This window comes from Bidens hawaiensis, unplaced genomic scaffold (genome assembly GCF_021521415.1).
Source record: "Bidens hawaiensis isolate Kalapana, Puna unplaced genomic scaffold, B.hawaiensis_p1.1 tig00004551_1, whole genome shotgun sequence".
NCBI lineage: Eukaryota > Viridiplantae > Streptophyta > Magnoliopsida > Asterales > Asteraceae > Bidens > Bidens hawaiensis.
The window spans coordinates 776975-798827 of record NW_027491277.1 but is presented as its reverse complement, the minus strand read 5'-3'; the positions used below and the strand labels follow the sequence as shown (position 1 = coordinate 798827).

The following is a 21853-nucleotide window of genomic DNA, read 5'->3' as shown; positions in this document are numbered from 1 at the left end:
ACCACACTCAGTACTTCCCCGCTAAGTCGGACACTACAAAATTACAAACAATATAATTATTAAGTCATAACTAGTATTTCACCACCGTGCGTTGAGGCGGAAACACAACTTGGTTGACATTCAGAAAATTGGTTAAAGAATTTAAATCAAAGTAAACTCGTATACATTTCGTAAAACTCTTAATGCCATATACAAAAAAACACATAATACAGTTTGATAATTACCAAGTCTTATGACCAAATACAACCATAACTTGTAACTTGTTTCCATATCACCCCTTTTGCTTTACTATGCAAATCATGTAGAATGCTAAATATAAAGAGCATATATATAAAGTCATATTATCATTCTTGATAACTATGGTGCTTCCAGAAAGTCATATTATCATTCTTGTTTAATATATATAAATAAAGAGTAGCTATATAAAAAAAGAGAGACAGTTAAAAACTTACATAGCAATCTTCAATTAGGTCCTATATGTTTCAGCTAGCTCAATGGGCTGTCGTTGTTCAAAAGAACAATATCCATCATGTATGGATTTATCATGGAAGGTAGAATTCAACTTTTTTTGAAAGTTGTTGACGAGCTTCATCATTCCTTCATAAGAACAGCAGATCATAATAATCATTCATCATAAATCAGTTAAAACAATAACACATACTTTTGTTTACTTATCATAAAACAAACTTACAGTAACGAATCGTCAGGCACATCTATATCTTGACCCCTTTTCCATCAGTTTCTATCACATGATCAACTACTTTAATATTTGCTGCAATCAATATACGTCACGTTAAATTGGAATAAGTACTTGTAAATACAAAGTTCTCTAATTACTGAAGCATAATAGACATATACAGGATTGATTCATATAGGCCAGAAATTCACAAAATAATAAAACAAAAAACTTATTTAAAAAATAAACCTGATGCAATTGAGGCAGTAATCCAAATGTGTTCAACTATCAATTGCATTACCTTTCAAATACTCCCATGGTGGTGCAAGCAAATACCCTTCATTGGAAGATATGCATTAGGAAACAAAGCTACATCTGAAATTAAAATAACACGAATAAACAAAAATTCCAAGTAAAGCAAATTAACATTAACACATTAAAAAAACTGTACTTTGAATATAAAACAAAGAATCATTTCTATAGGTGTGAAGTTTGATAAAGTGAAAGTAAAAACATACCTTTAGGTCATTAGTTTTCATGGCATCCAGGCCGACCAATTTTGGGAAATTGAACATCATAAAACAACTGATTCAGCTGAAACATATACAAGTAGTTTAAATTGAAGCTACAAAGACAGTACGTGTTAATACGATGTCATTGTTGTTTCTTTTGGTTAGCCGATTTGCAAGTAGTTTATTTGAGTCATCATAGATTGCAAGTAATTAACCTAAACACTAAACCAAACAAACCTAGCTATACAGAAAATGTAGCAAAGCACGGCTTGTAATCAATGTCAATAATTAATTCAAGACCTAACTAAAAATATTATCAAAATCAGGGCATTCATTACTAGTAATCAATAACTTAGTTGATCTAAGCAATGTTAGAAACCTTACAGACATTTTACCAAAATAAAAGCGTGGATATATCAATGTGCTAGAACAAAACTGGATAGACGAACAATTATGTGGAGATATAAAAAAAATAGCTATTTATCTATTACATTTAACCTGTTATTTATGAATATTCAACTAAACTTAAGTTAATTATCTTTATACTACAAAGAACAACTGTTACCTTCATTCAGGAATTTCATCGAGCAGTTGGTAGGCAACCATCACAAACAGTCACACAAACATTAAAAGTAATTTCCAAAATATAACACTTGATTCCTAATCTCATTATAACGCATTAAAATAATCAAATAAATCACCTTCCCTAAATTTCTAATTTTCTAGGGCTAGATAGTAAACACAAAATTGACCTGCTTCAGACAGTGTTTTGACAAGAATCAATAATCATTACCTAAACGAAACTGCTGAAATTCAATCACACAACCGAAATTAAGCACGAATTGATCATATAACAGATCAGGCGTCTGGCGTCTGGTGGTGGTGACGGAATGACGTGGTGGTGATGCGTTCTTGACTGGTGGTGCTGGCAAAAGGTCATGATGGTGATGGCGTTCATGGTGATGGTCGGCGTTCCTGGTGATGTTCGTGGTGACCGGTGGTGGTAATTTGAGAGAAACGGTGGTTGGTAAGGTTGACAGATGTATTTGAATATAGGTCAAAATTGGTCTTGGTTTGATAAGCATAGAGTTTTTAATTTTGAGTGAACGATTACTTGTTTGTATGACACGCAATATTTATTTTTATTTATGACATTGTTTAATGACATACAAAAACGAGTGTCATAAATCTTCTATTTTACAAAAATTATGACGTTTTTTTAATGACATACATAATTGTGCGTCATAAATTGACGCGTGTCATTGTGCACATGTCATGGAAGCCCTTTTTTCTAGTAGTGATATTTAGTTGGATGGTCGGGTTTGCTAAAGAAGAAGTATTTTAGTTTGTTTTTGAGTTTGGTGGTGAAACAAGTAATGGAAAACAACTTATATATAGGTTTTGGGCTACAAGAACCGGTTCCAACGGCTATATTACCAGCCGTTGGAACCGGTTACAACGGCTCTTTTGTGTCTCAAAAACCGGTTCCAACGGCTATATTACCGTTGGAACCGGTTACAATGGCTCTTTTGTTTCTCAAAAACCGGTTCCAATGGCTATATTACCGTTGGAACCAGTTCCAACGGCTAGTTTGACCTTTTAAATAAAACCCGCCGGAACCGGTTTTTTCGGGTAAGAACCAGACCGGGTACAATTAGGAACCGGGTAGGAACCGATTGGGAAATACAAATAGGGGAACCGGGTATGATTTTCGGGTACAAAAATACCCAAACCGGGTATTTGGTCCATCGGGTAGGAACTGGAACCGGTTCCGGGTCGGTTCTACCGGTTTTTTTTTTTGCATGTCTACATTATATAGCTTTAATCTTATGGACTTCTTTCATATTTTTTATTATTGGGCTTCAGAGTCCATATTATTAATTCAAATAATGATGGTTTTTATGGCGTCATTTGTGTACTACAAAAACAAACGAACTAGTTGTTAATATTATTAAATTATATATGTTGCACTAATATATATATTATAACAGATATATAAATACTCTAAAGAGAACGAAAAATAGCTATGATTTATTCATTTTAGCTTGTTATGTTTCCATACTCTTTAAAATATAAATATGAACCACTCGAGAGCAATATTCTTTAAAAACTTGCTTAAAACAACATAAAAGGATGGAAAAAATTTATTTAATAATATATATTTTAATCCACATCAAATACATTTTCTAACATTTAGTTCGTGCAAATAGTTAACTGTCAAGAATCCATTCAAGCAATTATAGTCTCTACTAAATTTTCAAATCAAAGTTTTTTGTAATTAATTTTGAAAACTCAAAAGAATTACAAGTAATAGGCTAAGCGATTGCCTAACATGAATTAAAAACACGTCTATATATAAAATATATATCACGTATCTACCTACAAAACCATAATATTATATAAAATGGTTTGTCAAGGTTCTGATGCAAAAATTAAGAACATGATGAGCATCAGAGCTATTGACGATGATGCGTAGATCACATTAGCAATGCAAACTCTTATTAAATTCGCCGATGATAGCGCATGTTCTAGCCTCGAAACATACAAGGAATAACTTGATAGGTCAATAGTACAACTTAACAACACTGGTGACCCCACAAATATTGTTTACTACAGAACCCAAATCCAACAAGATGAAAAATTTAATGGCTATGAACGAAGTTAACAAGACTGTCCCAAAAGCCACAACTATGAAGATCGATTTCTAGGATAAACTTGTTCTGTTTTTGGGATTTTTGGTGATTTTGTTGTTTTTCTCTAGCATTATTTATGTTTCGTTGTATACTTTATTAACTATGAAATGAAAGATGTTTAGTATATTTAACCGTTTAATTTTATAATTTTTGCTACAATGTACGGATATTTGTAACGGTTTATTTGTAAATAGATCGTTTTATTATGCTGGAACTATTAACCTCTTTAAAATACTTCTTAAAAACTGGTGTATAAAATTTTTGTTCATTAGCAACGCTTATTGCTTTCTAATTTAAAACGGGTTTAGAGAATTCTTTATTTAAAACGGTTCTTCACATTATATTTCCAACAGTTGAACTCCTCCCCGTTTTAAATACGCATTAAAAAACCGATGTATAAACTTTTGTTTAATAAACAACGCTTGTTTCCTTCATATTTATAACGGGTTTGGAAAATTTTTCATTTTATAACGGTGTTTAACATTTTAAACAATGGTTGGCTTTCACACAATTGTAAGTTTTCTTTTTGACCGGTGTTAGTAGATGTTTCTGTAGTAGTGTTTGAATTTTTGAATTTTTATAATAAAGAGCTAATCGCATTCGTATACCCTCGAACTCGCATGAAAATTTAGATATAACACATCGGATAGCGTCGCACAATTTAAAAACATGTCGATGTATTTTTTATTTTATTTATTTTAATTATGCGATGAACCTTAACCGACGGGAACCGTCAAACTGCACCAAATTTTCGAACCAACCTAAAAAAACAGTGAACCTACTGGCAAAAGTTTTTGAATCCGCAACTGTGAATGCCCCTTTAGGCGCTAGTCTGGTAACAACGACAAGGAAAAAATAAGTGGGTTAAATACAGTTTGAACCAATCAAACTATTCTACTCTTATTTTAGTAAAAAAGATTAAATAATTATAAACTTAGTAAAACAACTACATTTTAAAATTAAGTATAAATAATTATTACCAACTTAGTTAAACATTACACTGGTTTAATGATTTAGTTAGTGAATACCTGTCTGTCTGTGTAAGGTGATCGTTACGTGATATCAATTTTGATTAAGTAATCATCTCGACGACACATTATCTAACCATTACAGCAAACTGCATCTTCATTTCCACGCTGTCAAAATCATTTTTAACGTACGTATTCACCAAAAGCATGACAAAAACACAATGTAGGAAAAATGTACAACCTATCAAACGAAAGTTACAACCCACTTTCTATTGTTCCTAACAGAAACCATGTTTTCCCCCAACACTCTCAACTGGCAACAAATATCATGTTATCTGTTATCATGTTCCTTTTTCATTTATAGTAAAAAAAATAATAATCACAATCACATAAAATCATCAACTTATTCTCATCATTTCATTTCTCCACCAACTCTATATATATCCATGCAAAAAAAAGAGTATGTAATCCCCAAATCACATTAAAACTCATCAATGACTATTTCGGCAAGTTCATCGGATTTTGGCGCCCGGAAAACCCAATATACAATCAAAACCAAGAATCTTTCGTACGCAATATCTCCTCCGTTATGTACACTTTCTCGGATTTGTCAAAAAAAGGTTAATCCAACGTTAAAGAAACAGATTTTAAGGAATGTAAGTTGTGAAGTGAAGCCCGGAGAGATAACAGCTGTTGCTGGTCCAAGTGGTGCCGGAAAAACAACGTTGTTGGAGATACTTGCCGGAGTTATCCCTCCATGCAGAGTCTCCGGCGAGGTGGTGGCGAATGACCGACCTTTGAACCCCACTGTTTTCCGGCGAGTGTCGGGGTTTGTCACCCAAGAAGATTTATTATTTCCGCTTCTTACGATTGAAGAAACCCTAATATATAGCGCACGTTTGCGGCTCCATGGCGAGTCGGCGCAAAGTAGAGTGAGTGAGTTGATGGTGGAGCTAGGGTTACGCCACGTGTCGGGTGAAAGAATAGATGGTGGGACCCACCGTGGGATATCAGGTGGAGAGAAACGACGCGTGTCGATTGGGGTTGAGCTGGTTCATGACCCAGCGGTGTTGCTAATGGACGAGCCGACTTCGGGGCTCGACTCAGCCTCGGCTTTGCAGGTCATGACCATGCTCAAAGCCATGGCTAATAATAGTGGTAAAACCATTGTGTTAACCATACACCAACCCGGTTTTAGAATACTGGACCTTGTTGATCAAGTTGTGTTGCTAGCCGAGGGAGCCGTGGTCCACCATGGCTCCCTCGACCGTCTACATGAACGACTAATTCTAGCTCATCATACGGTTCCTAGACAAGTCAACGTGCTCGAGTTTTCTATTGATGTGATCCAAACCCTAATCCCGGATGTTAAACTTGGACCTGAGTCCGGTTTTGGTCTTGAAGAACCTATAAAGCAATCGGGTCATGTAAACGAGGACGTTTGTTTGATGTATGCAAACTCGATGTTAACCGAAGTTTTGATACTAAGCGAAAGATTTTCCTATAATATTTTCCGGTGCAGACAGTTATTCGTGGCGAAAATGGTTCAAATGATGATTGTTGGTGTTTTATTAGGTACAATATTCAGGAGTATTAACCGGTTTCAAATGCAAACTCAAATAGGTTTTTTTGCATTCAATCTAACCTTTTTACTCTACTCATCATCGGAAGCGTTACCGATATTCATAAAAGAACGTCGGATTATTATGCGTGAGACGTCGATTGGTGCGTATCGGATATCATCGTACACGCTAGCCAACACGTTCGTGTTCATTCCGTTTTTGTTAACCGTTGCTGTTCTATACGCGGTCCCAACTTATTGGCTAGTTGGTTTACGCAAAGATCTAGACGGGTTCGCTTATTTTTCACTAGTCGTTTGGTTGGTTTTACTCACGTCAAATTCATTCGTGGCATGTTTCAGTGCACTTGTGCCAAATTTCATGGTTGGGATGTCGTTGGTGGCCGCGTTAATGGGTTCGTTTTTTCTTTTTTCGGGCTACTTCATATCAAACAATGATATACCGAAGTATTGGAGTTTTATGCATTACTTGAGCCTGTTTCGGTACCCGTTCGAGTGTTTTTTGTTAAACGAGTTTGGCGGGTCAAAAGGGAGATTGAGGTGTCTTGAAAGGTTTGAAGATGGTTGTTTGGTGTATGGTGAAGAGTTCTTGAAGAGGCAGAATATAAACGAGGTGCAAAAATGGAGAAATTTGGGGGTGATGTTGGTTTTCATATTTGGGTATAGGTTGCTTTCATTTGTCGTGTTACGTTATAAATCCTACATGAGTAAAAATTAAGGAAAATTATTAATCTTTTCATGTTAAGAATCTTTGTATTGTTTAGTACATAACGATATGTAATCGGTTTGTTTGTCGTTCTGAATTCAAAATTTATGTGATCGATGGTTGTTGAATCATTTTGAAGTCAATATTTCGTGGTTGTATCATTTAGAATTCAAAATTTATGTGAACAGTTGTTGAATCGTTTAGTTTTCAAGAATTATGTGATCGGGTATTGTGTAGAATTCAAATATTCGTTGTATCATTTAGAATTCAAGAATTCTGTCATCGGGTTGTTGTATCGTTTGGAATTCAAGATCGGTGTAACAGTTTTGCAAAGAAGTATGGTCTGGGAAGTAAATTAGGCACGTGAATGTTGCGTATGTTGCAAAACGCAAAGAAAAGATTGCGTTCCAACATGTTTTTGGTGAGTACTTGCTTAATTGATGATTCTTGGTACAACCTAAGTTTCTTCCCTATACAATTAGTTTTAACTCAAAACAATCCAAAACACATAAAGCAACCGAAAGTTTTATTTAACAATAATTACTTTATACATTTAAGATGTTAATTTGTACCTTATGCATATTGACTGATTCAACTAAAAATACAACTTGCCATGCGTTTATTTAAGAATGTACTTTTAATTAGGGTTTAAGCCCAATAATCTTAAGAGATGAGTTTGTAAATGTTTAACTTGATTTTATTAAAGAAACAAGACTTGAAAATAAAATAGTAAAAAAACAATAAATAAATAAATAAATATAAAGTTATCTCCTCAACAATTTTCCATGATCTCTCTATCTTTTCAGCTTTGTGAACATATTTTCTTCACGTTTATATAAATAATTAGTCCCACACTTTTTTTACTTGGATATGTGCATGGAAATCCATAATGAATGTGACCTAATATCGGAGGGTACGTGGTACTCCGTACTAGAAGCTTTAACCGCGAGCCCCCTTCTAACGAGCTACTTTGATATTAGCACATCCATTTGGGGTTTGGTTCTCGAAGAAGAACTCCGATGTAGTCACCAAGAAGGCAAGAACATCACACACGTGAGCACTGAGTAACTCCTAGTCATGCAATGACTTTGGTAGTTTTCTAATGCCATTATTAATCAATAATACGTATATAAGTGTTAGAAATCGTGTATTACACGGATTGAATTAGTTATTTAGGCTAATGTTTTAAGCTTTTTGCACTCTTTCAAAAACCAGAAAAAAAAAACACGAAGGTTGTAAAAATATTTTCACATAGAATTTATTGTGAATGAACAACAATATTTACTTGCTGGATTTATCATATCATTTCATGTTCTAAAACGAATCATTTCAACCCGAACTCATTGTGTCCCAAACTTATTTTAGATAGAGTTGTATGGTCTAAAGATCGGTGTCTCGAATGATCACCATGCAAACCGGTGCGCCTAGCTAATGCTTCAAATGTGACTAAGATTCTTGTTAGGTTCATAGGTCTTGTGTGTCCCGGTTTATTATTTGAAGTCCAAAGGGTAGACGGGTGTAGGGTGGCTAGACCGAAGCCCGGCCCGGTTTGGATTTCTTGTTGAATAAGATGCAAACCCTAGATTAATCTTAATATATATCATTCTTATATACTTGTAATCATTGTCACTCAATAAAGAATTACTAGTTGCCACTCGTGGACGTAGGTCAGTTTAGACCGAACCACGTTAAATCTTCGTGTTCGTTTATTGCTTTGGTGTTTTTGTTCGGTTTGTATATGCGTTTAATCCTAACAAGTGGTATCATGGCCGTGTGTAAGTGTTGTTGAAATTGGTGATTTTCGTTCGCATTGCCACCCATTTGCCGATTAGGTTGTTAGGCTTGCGGTATTCACCCCGACCCATTACTTGAAAAAAAAATAGCACAAATACACACCCAAAAAAAATCCTATCTTAATTGACTATCACCTTTTAAAAAAATAAAAAGTAACATAAGTCGCGCCAAATTTAATAATTTACATTTGTAAGAAAAATAATAACCGGTAATGGTGTGTTCCGAGACGTTAAGCCACACACGTGCCAACACAAACTCCTCACTTGTCCCATACCTCTCGATGTTCTTTTGGTCCGACATTGATGACTTGTTTTTTTGTTTTTTTTTCGTGTTTTCGTTTGGTGGTGGTTGGTTGTGTTTGAGTAAACATCTCAGGTAATGTTTGGGTTTTGCGGATGACTTGTGACATTTGGGATGAGAATTGGATGTCGGTGATGGATGTGGGGTTTGTGTCGTTGGCATTATTGGTTGATACACCAATCGTTTGTTTTTTGTTTATTGGCTGTAAAAATAGGGGTTAGTTGGATGGATCGGTTGACGGTTAGCACACAATGGGTGCCTCAAATTCAACGCATTCATGCTCGGGTTCATGGTGAAAGCTAGAAATTTGAGATTTGAAGATGGAGATAGAATAGTATGGTGTATGTACGTTAAAATAGTGTCGTGTTATACATAGTGCATAAAATAGGTTAAAGAAAATGGTCCATTAGATAAGTTATTGAAAAAGGGCCCCACCTCCAACATCATACAACTCGTTGCCTTTCACTTTGGCGCCCCTTTACTTGGGGCATGACCATGTGTCGGGCATTAACATGCCTAGCTGGCGGTGTTGGTTTTGGGTTTCATTATATTTGGTATTACTTATTGGCCAAGTGGATCACCATCACATAACCATGATTAAGGTTATAGCATGATGGATTATTGTAATCGAGTTTTGAGTTAGTCTATTGATTAAATATATAATAATATAAAAGTTTGTCTTGTATTGTGTCTTAGTTTTGTGTTTCTGATTATCAATACGTTTATGAGACAAGAGATTGCAATGATTTGCATTTGGAACCACCCTCTAAAACTCACGTACATTTCAAATAACTTAACAATCGAATTTTGTATTCTATAACCAGTACACGTTGTATCGAGACATATGAAATACAAATATTTTCTTCCATAATTTTGAACAGGGTTTAAGGTCCCCAGTTTGGGATGTTCTCTGAGGCTTCATTCACCATTTTCACAAGTGTCACCTGCTAAGTTTTGTAAATTAGTTTGACCTTGAAAGTCAATGAAGAAACGTAGATCGGCTCACTGGTAGACGATCAACTTTCCTCGGGTATGAATATGCTATATCACCGATGGTTCTCCGGAGTATGAATTCTTCCACCTAGAAAACGAGCAGCACCATGAACTTACCCCTCAGAAAGGGACAGAGGTGTCCTCTTTGGGGTAACCCTCCGGTGTGAGAATAAGAGATTGTAGGAGAAGATAATAATAATCTGAGATTGAGTAAGGATTTAGAGTGTATTTTCTTGCTTACCTCCCCTTGTGGAGGTGGTGTGGTATTTATAGTGTTAGGGTTTCCAATGATTGGGCTCAGATCCCATTAGGGCATTTTTGGCCTCCTCCTATTGCTTCGCGCCATTTCAGTCCATGGGTGTGTGTGAAGACTTCTGGGCTCACTCTGTGCCTCCGGCTGAAAGGAGGTTCAGGAGGACCGCGCCCGCGTGGACTTGCTCAACGACCATCTTCTTGCTGGGTCTGCGTTCTTTGCTGCCTCCCAAGAGCTTCGCAATGATTATATAAAAGTGCGTGATGCTCTTGTGGAGGCCAAGCAAGAGGCTAAGGTTTCTGCTTGGAATCTTTCTGACGCTCGAGAGAGAGCTGAGAAACTCCAAGCAGAACTCAGCGAGAACCGAGCACGTGCCAACGCTGCCTTTGTGAAGCGCGGGCATGAGCTGCAGGCTGCGCGGGAGAAGCTGCAGGCGGCAGAGGCGGATGCAGCCAGGTACGCGCGGCGAGCGCGTGATTTGGAGTTAGAGGCAGAGGCGCGTGATTAAACTCTTGTGCAGGCTATCACTGACAAATCTTTATTAGAGAGTGAGGTTGCGCGCCTGAAGAAAGAGCTTGAGGCCGCGCGGGCAGAGAAGGATGAAGCCCTGGCGGCAGCAGCGTCTGGCCAAGAAGAGCTCGATGCTGCGCGAGCGGAAAGGAATGAGGCCTTGGCGGCAGCAGCGTCCGACAGATAAGAGCTAAAACAGACCAAGGAAACTGTTGAGTTGTTAAACTCTCAGATTCCTGCTCTTGAGACGTCTGTTTCTTCCCTCGCGCAGGATCGCCAATGGCTAGTTTCACAGGGTATGACTCGTTGCGCTTATGCGATGAAATACTCAGATGAGTTTCAGACCCTTGTGATGGATTGCAACGCTGCGTCGCGCTTGGTGGGTCGAGCTGAAGGGTTTAAGGATGGCTGTGAATATAGCATGCTGAAGAAGAACCCATCCGACTACCCTTATCAGCTCGACGTTGTCTGCGCTGACATGGCCGAGGTGGGGGAGAAGTATTTGAATACTCCAATTCCCATCCTTGAGCAGGTATTTTAACCTTAATGAGTTTACCTTGACTTATTTTCCTAGTCTTTTGTACTCATACTTTTCCTTATGACTTGCAGATAGCCTCGCTTGCTGACCAGCCCGATCTCGGCGCGCTAAAGAAATTACTTGACGAGTGTGAAGGGGCTGGTGGCAGCGATGATGGCGCGGGCAATGCTGCCTCTGCTAGCGGCTCTGGCGTGGCCAAAGGACCTACTCCTGACACTATAGTGATAGAAGACGACTCCATTCAAGACGAACAGCTTGATTATGGTAAGTTTGGAGACGACGAGGAGCGGGCTGTACCAGATGCTGAGGGAGGGGGTAATGATGAGGACAATGAAGAGGCTGATGTTGATATAGAGACTTGAGAAGCCCTTCATGTTTTTTTTTTTGTTTGTAGTTTTTATCTCATCATTTTGTAAATTTGTAAACTTCTATGTTTTGGAATGAAATTTTGTTTTCCCCATATTCGCATCTTGCGCATTCCCAATTCATCTCTTTATATTGCATGTGTTTGCTTGTTGAATATAAGATATGCTTGCACGTTGAAATTTGAACAAGGTTGTAAGGAAATTATTTTACTTAATCCTTGTCATATTCCAAGTTATTTTGCAATATTCTGAATATGCTGACACGTGCATTGGCATTTCATTATTCCTCTTTTGCGCGACATTATCGCGCATTTATTATAAGGAGTTATGAATGAGTTTTTTAGCCTTTACGTGTCAGTATGTGTTACTCTGGTATCCATTACAATCCCATGCGCGACCTCGACCTGAGACCTTAACAACTATGTTTTGGCATGTGCTTTGCCTTAGCTGTGCTTAGGTATTTTTATGGTCTAGCTGCTCAGCATGTAGGATGGATGTTGTGAGTAATTTGAGCTAAGGCTCGTATTATTGGGCTAAGGCCCTGAGCTAAGGCTCATATTATTGGGCTAAAGCCCTGACGTTTTAGAGTTAAAACTCGTTAACGCGTTTGAGCTTGAAGCTCGCGCATGTATGTTTTACTTCGTTTTATTTTTAGTTTTGATGTCAATACAATGTTGTCATATTGCTCAAAATTAATAAAGGGAAGTGTGAAACATGTATGCAAAAGGTAATAGAACACATATTAAGAAAAGACAGCGCGTATCATTATTCATAATGGCTTAAAAAGCCTTGATTACAAACTTGACAATTTTTACATGAAACATTTTCTAAGCTGCGCTGCGTTCCATGTGCGCGGGATCTTCTTTCCATTCAAATCTTTTAAAGCGTATGCACCTTTTCCCAATTCTTCCTAGACTTGATAAGGTCCCTCCCAGTTGGGGGACATCTTTCCCGGGGGTATCGCGCGACTAGCTTCATTGTTCCGAATGACGAAATCATTCTTCTTGAAGTGGCATTCTTTTACGCGCTGATTGTAATATTTTTCTAGTTTTTTCTTGTATTTGGCTTCACTGATGATAGCCGCCTCTCTGCGCCCTTCAAGTAAGTTGAGATCCAACCTCCTTTCGCGCTCGTTATCCATCTTACTCATCATGAGCACTCTATGGGATGGGCATCCAATTTCTGCTGGAATCATAGCCTCCGTTCCATAGGTTAGGCTGAACGGGGATTCGCCATTGCTGGTTTTGCTTAATGTCCTGTGCGCCCACAGGACATTAGGTAGCTCCTTGACCCATGAATGGGATTCTCCCTCCAACCTTTTCTTCAGCCCATTCAGCAAGCTTTGGTTCGCGCGCTCCACTTGGCCATTCCCTTGAGGGTGGTATACTGAAGTGAAGACTTGGTTGATGCGCAATTCCTTGAGCCAACTGGATATCTTCCTGTCAGTGAATTGTTTGCCATTGTCGCTCACAATTTCCATTGGCAGGCCAAAACGGCATATGATGTGGCTCCAAATAAATTGCTTCATTGCCTCGGCTGTGATTTTTGCTAGTGGTTTGGCTTCAACCCATTTTGTGAAATAGTCTACTGCTACTACCAAAAACTTTACTCGCCCTTGCGCTTGTGGTAAGGGACCCACAATATCGATTGCCCATTTGTGGAAAGGCCATGCGGAGGTCACCGGAATCAAGTTGTTCTTTGGCCGCATGGTGTTTGGCGCATAGCTCTGACACGCTTTGCATTTTTGGATCTCTTTTAACGCGTCCAAGTACATGCCTGGCCAATAGTAACCTGCGTTCATTGCTTTGGCAACCACCATGCGCGGGCCAGCATGTATTCCACAGATTCCTTCGTGTATCTCTCTGACACATAGCTTGCTTCCTCGGCATCCAGGCATTTCATGAGCGGTCCAAGATAAGAGCGCCGATATAACGTACCATCAAGCAGTTCATAGTTTTGCGACTTGTGTCTTATCTTCCTCGCCTATGCGCGATCATCCGGTACCTTTCCTTCCTTCAAGAATTCCATTATTGGAGTTATCCATGATGAAGGTGTTGTATGAATTACAAGGACAGACTTCGCTCCCACCGACGGGTTGCTCATTACTTCCACCCTGACATCTTTGCCAAAGTGATCGAAGCTGGTTGATGCCATCTTACTCAGCGCGTCGGCAGACTTGTTTTCACTGCGCGGAATATGTATGATTCTGAAGAAGTCAAATTGCTCGGTGAGTTTCTTTGCCTGCTCTAAATACAGAGGCATAGTGTTCTCCTTGGCATCATAAAGGCCATTGACCTGTGCTGCTACCAAGTATGAATCGACATGAGCCTTTAGCTTTTTAACTCCGAACTTGTGCGCGATGCGCAGACCAGCCAGCAAGGCTTCATACTCAGCTTCATTGTTGGTGCTCTTGAAATCCAACCTGATTGCGTAAGTATACTCATGACTTTCTGGATCCACCAGTTTGAGGCCTGCGCCGGACCCTTCATTGTTTGAAGCTCAATCAGTGAATAATCTCCAAACATTTTCTTCATTATTGGCTTGCGGAGGGTCTACCTCGCGTTGAGCCTCTTCAATTTTTCCTTCAGGGATTTCTGCGATGAAATCAGCTAAGACTTGTCCCTTTATTGCTGGACGGGGCTTATAGGCGATCGTGTGCTCTCCTAATTCCAGCGCCCATTTTGTCAGCCTTCCTGAGAGCGCGGGACGTCGCAAGACTTGCTGGATGTTGTAATCAGTCAGGACTTCAATGGGATGACCATTGAAATATCTATGAAACTTGCGCGACGCATGTGTTAGTGATAAAACTAACTTTTCTATGATGGTGTAGCGCGTCTCAGGATCTGTCAGCACCCGACTTACATAATAGATTGGTGTTTGGATTCCCTTGCGATCCACCAACAACACTGCGCCAATGGCGCACTCTCCTGCTGACAGGTACAGCGTTAAAGTTTCACCAGGAAGTGGAGCTGTGAGCGCGGGCAGATTTATCAGACATTTTTTTATCTCACTGAAAGCTTGCTCGGCCTCGGGCGTCCACTTGAATTGGCTTTTCTTTAAGCAATTTCTCAATGTGTTGACGAATGGGGTAGATTTGCTTGCATGGTTCGCTAGGAACCTGTTAATTGATACCAATCTACCATTCAACTTTTGAACTTCCTTCATGGTGGATGGTGAGGGCATGTCAAGGATAGCCTCCACCTTCTCTGGGTTCACCTTGAAACCATCCTTGGTGACCATTACACCGAGAAATTTCCCTTCTTCTACGCCGAATGTGCATTTGCTCGGGTTGAGCTTCATGTTTACTTCCTTTAGGCGCCAAAGGGTTTCTTCGATGTCTTTGAGCATTTGTTTTTCCTCCCTGCTTTTAATCACCAAATCATCCATGTAGACTTCTAAGTTTCTTTCAATTTGCTCGTTGAAAACCGCATCCATGAGTCTTTGGTAAGTGGCTCCTGCATTCTTCAAACCAAAGGGCATTTTTGTGTAACAGAAAACACCCTTGTCAGTTCTGAAGGCAGTCTTGTCCTCATCTTGTGGTGCCATTTGAATTTGGTGATAGCCCTTACAGGCGTCCAGGAAACATTTGAGCTTAAATGGCGCCACAGAGTCCACCTTCGCGTCAATGTTTGAGAGGGGGTAACAATCTTTTGGACATGCTTTGTTGAGGTCCTTGAAATCAATGCACATCCTCCATGACCCGTTGCTCTTCTTTACCATCACAGGATTGGCTACCCATGTTTGGTATCGTATTGGGCGGATGATATTTGCGCGCAGTAGATCTTCTACTTGCTCATTCATGGCCTTTGCCTTCTCATCCCCCATGACTCTCTTCTTTTGAGCAATTGGCTCTACAGACTTGAACGTGTTGAGAGAATGTTGCGCCAGGTCTCGCGGAACCCCAGTCATATCAGAATGTTGCCACGCGAAGACCGACATATACGTTGTGAGCAATCTTTTCATTCTCAACCTTGTGTCGTCTGATATCGTAGCTCCAATTGTGATTGTTTGCTCTGGGAATTTTGGGTTGAGAATCCATTCCTCTGACGCGTTGTTTGCCATTGGAAGTTTCATTCTCCCTTCCCGCGGTATACTTGTCACTGCGCACAAATGATCTCGGTATACAAATGTTACACCTGTTGGTGTTGGGAACCCCAAATCGCCGTGCGCTGGTGACGGTATGGCGTTGAATTGGGCAATCGTTCCTCTCCCCAAGATCATATTATGGCATGAAGTGGTGGGCAATACCAAGAAGTTGACAATTTCAGCTCGCTTGTGTTTCTCATCCCCCATAGTTAGTTCAAATTGTATCTGACCTAGGGGGTGAATAATTTCATTTGAGACACCCGAGATTGGTGCATTCACAATTTCGAGCCTTGCTTGGTCTGCTGGATCCAACTTCCTGAAACATTGCTCATACATGATGTCTGATTCACTGCCGGTGTCCACTAGGACTTTTGACACCTCATAATGAGCAATGTGTGTGGTGATGACTAGAGGACTGCTGATAGACGGGTCTCCTCTGATTCTTGGGAAGATTACTTGTTGCTCGCGCCAATCTCCTTGGACTTGCGCGCTTCTGTTTCTCGATCTTTGCCCTTGCCTTCCTCCCTCGGCTACACAGATTCTTTTGAATTTTTTACTGGCTGAGGCTCCATCTGGTTGTTCATTCTCTGGTCTTGGGTTTTTCACCAGGTGAGCCAACTTGCCTGATTTCACATCTCTTTCAATCGCATCCTTCAAATGGTGGCATGCATCGGTGTTGTGCCCTGTGGACTTGTGAAACTCACAATACTTGCCACTGTTTGGTGGTCCCTTATGGAGTAATGGCTTGGGGCTTTTAAACTGGACATTCTCTGTGCTTAACACTTGTGAAGGCGTTTTAGTGAGGGGATTCCATATTCTTGGTAGAGGTCTGTTAGGCTCTCTGCCGTCTTCCCTCTTGTCACCCTCTCCGCGATTACGAATGTCTTTTTGGGGCTGGGGTGAACTTGGTTGCGCCTGCTTTTCTGCGGGAGAAAAACTGGTTTGTTGCATCCTGGACCATACGGAGTTTTGTTTGCCCCTCCTTTCATTGTTGCGTGGTGCTTCTGTTTGATGTCCTCAATCTCTTGCTCTATCTTGGGCAATTTGTTTTTCATTTCGCGCGAAGACTCGCGATGCTTCCATAAGCTTAGCCCAAGTGGTTGGCATGCCATCTCTGCTCACGAGAGCTCTGCGGAGTTGATCACTGCGCGCACCTTGTATAAAGGCCACGCGCAAGAGCTGTTCAGTGATACCTCCGATTGCAAGAGATTCCTGATTGAAACGAGTTATGTAGTCTTCAATTGTTTCATCATTCCTGCGCACGCAGTGCATGATGTCATCGGGGTCGCGCGTGTGTCTGCGCTGCTGTATGAAGTGAGCCTGGAACTTCTCCAATAGCTCTTCGAACCCATCGATTTGTCCAGTCGGCAAGCTTTCGAACCAGACACGCGCTGCGCCTGTGAGGCAGCGAGCAAACATGTGACACCATGTTGGCATCGTCCAGCTTTCTAGGTTTCCAGTGTTGTAAAAACCTTGTAAGAAATCGTCTGGATCTGTTGTGCCATCGTACTTGCCCAAACCACTTGGCATCTTGGTTTTGTGTTGAATGGGAGCCTTCGCGATGCGCTCAGTGAATTTTGAATGCTTCACCAAGATGGCTGGCCTATAGGGTGTGGTTACGTCCACTTGCCCTCTCGCTGGTGGGTTGTACGGTGTGTACAGATCCATATCGGCTTTGGCTCCAGGCGCTATGTTCATGTGCGCGCGGAGCTGTGAGCCTCCTGCATGAGTATCTCGCGTCTTCCTCATGCTGTGCACTTCTTCATCACTAAAATCAGCGTGTTCGGTGTGAACAGAGTGACCATCTTCCGGCGCGCGCGCCCTTTTTGTTGTTCCCTGAATGGTTTGCTTATCAAATGCGAGCCTTTGTGTTAAGTTGGCTAACTTTTTGTGTTTGACAAGCTCATTGTATTTGTCCATTAAACGTCGTTGTTCGTTTATGAGCCATTTTTTAGGGTCATTGGTTTCAACTTCTGGACCCATTGGTCCTTTTTGTTTTGCACCAGTCAGATTTTGGAACGTGAGATCGTCTGGAGGAGTTTCAGTCTGGCTATGAGGTGTTGTGATGAAGGGATGGTTACTGGTGGTGCGCGCAATATCAGGCGGCGCCCTCAGAAACTGCTGTCCCTCATTAACATCCTCAAGCTCAATATCCTCCAGAACTTGATCGCTGTTTCGAACACCAGAAACCATGGTGAAGATTTTCAGAGAGAACTGATGAGATAGTGGTTTTGTTGCGGTTGTAACAGGTGATGGCGCCAATGAAGAAACGTAGATTGGCTCACTGGTAGACGATCAACTTTCCTCGTGTATGAATATGCTATATCACCGATGGTTCTCCGGAGTATTAATTCTTCCACCTACAAAACGAGCAGCACCGTGAACTTACCCCTCAGAAAGGGACAGAGGGGTCCTCTTTGGGGTAACCCTCCGGTGTGAGAATAAGAGATTGTAGGAGAAGATAATAATAATCTGAGATTGAGTAAGGATTTAGAGTGTATTTTCTTGCTTACCTCCCCTTGTGGAGGTGGTGTGGTATTTATAGTGTTAGGGTTTCCAATGATTGGGCTTAGATCCCATTAAGGCCTTTTTGGCCTCCTCCTATTGCTTCGCGCCACGTGTCCTTAGGACACCTGGTGCTTTTTCATTGATTATTCTCTGACCAAGGTATTTCACCTGACCCATGTGCAATCACGTGGTAGCACATGGGTTTTGCTGAGTTGTCCACCTTTCATTGGCAGCTGTCAACATCAGCATATTCTTTATTCCTTAAAGGATACCTTCTGGAAGGTTGTCTGATGAGCACAATCAGGGTTGTCCTTATCCTGATTTGGATAAGGACGAGGTTGATTATGTGCATGTGTGATATGCGCCTATCCTGAGGATGCGCGAGGTCTTCTCTTTATTCTCACGCGCAGATGTTTCATGCGCAGATGTTTCATGCGCAAGCATATGTAATATGCGTGAGCATAAGTGAGATGCGCCACGCGCAGATGTGATATGCGTGAGCATATATGATGCGTGAGCATATGTGATATGCGCCACGCGCAGATGTGATATGCGTGAGCATATATGGTGCGTGAGCATGTGATACGCGTGAGCATATGTGATGCGTGAGCATATGTGATATGCGTGAGCATATGTGATGCGTGAGCATATGCGATATGCGCCATGCGCATAGGTTTTTGCTTTGTGCCTTCATGACATCTTGATTTCAAGCCTCTTGTCTATATCTTGTGGGTTGACCCGTCCCGCTCGATGTTAAGGCGGGTGCATACCTCTTCAAAAGTCAAAGTCAAATAATGGTGCAAGTGATGAAACTAAAGCTTACCACACTTTCAGGAACACCAGGTGGAGGAAGTGAAAGGTTTCTTGGAGGGTAGATGTCACCATACGATCTTTTGTCAAATCTCCACTCGCCTATTTTTCCAGGCATAAAATTTCCCTGTAATAGTTCAACATATTCTTTATAATATTATTATTTTATATTTATATATATTTTTGCAAAATGAAGACTTGCTTAATAGGTACGTACCTGCATATCATAATCACATCCATACGTGTAGTGAATTATGAATTTATCGTCAATTTCTGTGTCCCATGGAGGCTATGAAATATAACAACAAATATTATTATTATTTAGTAAAGTTATTACTCCTAAAACCAAAATAAAATATAATCAAACCTGAAGCATGAAATCCTTGTATAAAATGTTACCAACGTCATGCAAAGCAGATGCAACAGCATAAGCATACCTACATATGCAAATCCGATATATCTTAATTAATTTAAAAAAAACAATAATAATAATAGTTAACATTTATTCTTCAAAAGTCGAATATCTTACATTTCAAGGACCCAACCGAAAGCCTTATCAGCTTCCGGGTCTGTTTTCATTGCCAACGACATGTTCATCCATGTGGGAGCTATTTTTTTAAGAGATTTCTAAATCCAAAAATAAAAAATATATATAAAAAAATCATACCCCTTTATAAAACTAAAAGTAACAAGTTTGGAGTTTGAGGTTCCAATTTGTAACAGGTTTGAGGTTATAATGCTAACTTTGGTCAACTTTTTTATAAAGTTTAGGGAAAATGGACAAATAACCTTTTAACGTTTTTGTTACCTTCGTAAACCTTAGACCCCAAACTTGTTTCAAAATTGAAACCTCAAATCCAACTTGTTGATTTTAAACGTTTCGACTCCAATGATGCTATTTTGCCAAAAGCACATGGGCCATATGTGTAGTCAAGTACATAACTATATAATTATATATGCACCTTTCCAATAATAACGGGCGAATTTCCAATAGGGTCAATATTGGTAATTGGTCCCTTATTTTCCGGGAAAAACTTTCTTAGAAGTTGCTTGTTTTCTTTAGGTTCGATGTAAAAGAATGGGAATGCAGCTCCAAGGCCGTCTCGGGACAAATTTGGTATTGGTTTTACAATAATGTGATCGGGCTCGGACATGAATATATAGCTGCATACAATATAAAAACAAGGCATGCGTTAAGGATTCGTGTATATATATGTGAATGTAGAAATGAGTCTATTTTAGTGTTTGGACATACTCTTCTTTAATGTCTGCTTGTTGAAGCCATTGCACAAATGCCCAAGGTCTATTTAGGACTATGTAACCCTAAAAAATACATGAAAATAATTAATACTTAAGAAAATAATTACCTAATAAAAAACCTTAAGGCACATTTTTTATTAACCACCTCACCAGAAGCTGACTTTTCAAAATAAAACCACAATCGATGATTCTGTCAAGATGGCTAGTTGTTGGGGTGTGCATTGTTGATTTTAGACTCGAAACAAACCAAAATTGAAAATTTGGTTTTGGAATTTTATAAATAGTTTGGAAATGCGTATTTAAATTTGTAATATAAACCCGACAATTTTGCCAAAACTCTATACCCGTTAGTTTTATAAAATTATTGGTTGATTTGAATTTAAACTAGTAAGTTTAGGAGGTATAAATGTGATAGAATGATTTCTCAAAATAGTAGTTGAACCGATAAATTTAATTTATTTTCACCATGAGACTCGACCCGACCAAGTGACCAATCCAAAAAAATTAATACTTAAGAGATGATCACACATGAAAAACATTCTAGTGACCACTACGTACTAAGGACACCAATATGACGATTCCGAGAATCATACCTTATCTGTACCCTCTGGAAGAGGCTGAGCAACAAAAGTAGGAATCTCATCCATAAACTTATCTGGTTTACCCGAATGCAAGATCCGCGTGAATCCACCCATTTCACAATCAGCTCCACATTGTTTCTTCATCTTCTTGAACCAATAGTACATAACTCTTGTCTGCCATGTATTATAAACCGAATCAGCTGCAGTAACTGCCGTATGAAACAACCTCTTCTTGTTAGTCAACGCTGATTGTCTATCGTCGGGCATCTTGATAACCGGGTCAAAACCAAGAACCCCTTCCGGGAGTTCTTGCGTGAATGAAGCATTGACGGAAGTGATGATGTTGTATGTGATCAGAGCTACTGAAAATGTTATTATTAGAAAGACAAAGTAATTGCCACAACCCATGATGTAAAATTGAATCTTTTTGAATTGATTTAATGCTTTTACATTTGTGAATATATTATGGTTTTCAGGAAGAGGGGAGTAGAGAGAAGATCAAGAACAAAAGGTGCAAGTGGTTGTAACTTGTAATACATGCATGGTGTGTGCTAGAGTAGTTATTTATACTTTCACTTGCTATACTTCGATTATTAATGTAGGTTCATATGATAATATGATATGTCATCTCTATCTTTTAGCTTCTGTCTTATTCTAAATAAAATACTTAGTATTTTCTACAAAGTTATATTAAGAAAAGTAATCTTCATACAATTGTGGT

The 21853-nt window shown here is 39.6% G+C and overlaps 1 protein-coding gene and 1 pseudogene across 1 annotated transcript; one reads left to right on the top strand and one right to left on the bottom strand.

The window, feature by feature from the left end:
- The first annotated feature begins 4975 nt into the window (after window positions 1-4975).
- Window positions 4976-7644, top strand: LOC143626943 (ABC transporter G family member 10 pseudogene; annotated as a pseudogene).
- Window positions 7645-8470: 826 nt separating this feature from the next.
- On the bottom strand, window positions 8471-21666 carry LOC143626995 (hydroxyproline O-arabinosyltransferase 1-like). Its single transcript, XM_077096902.1, has 8 exons — window positions 21145-21666; window positions 20547-20614; window positions 20254-20455; window positions 19821-19918; window positions 19659-19728; window positions 19509-19580; window positions 19305-19418; window positions 8471-10172 (listed from the first exon to the last, which is right to left on the bottom strand). Exons 1-8 carry the CDS (start codon window positions 21538-21540, stop codon window positions 10113-10115), a joined length of 1080 nt encoding a protein of 359 aa, XP_076953017.1. The 5' UTR covers window positions 21541-21666; the 3' UTR covers window positions 8471-10112.
- Window positions 21667-21853: the final 187 nt, after the last annotated feature.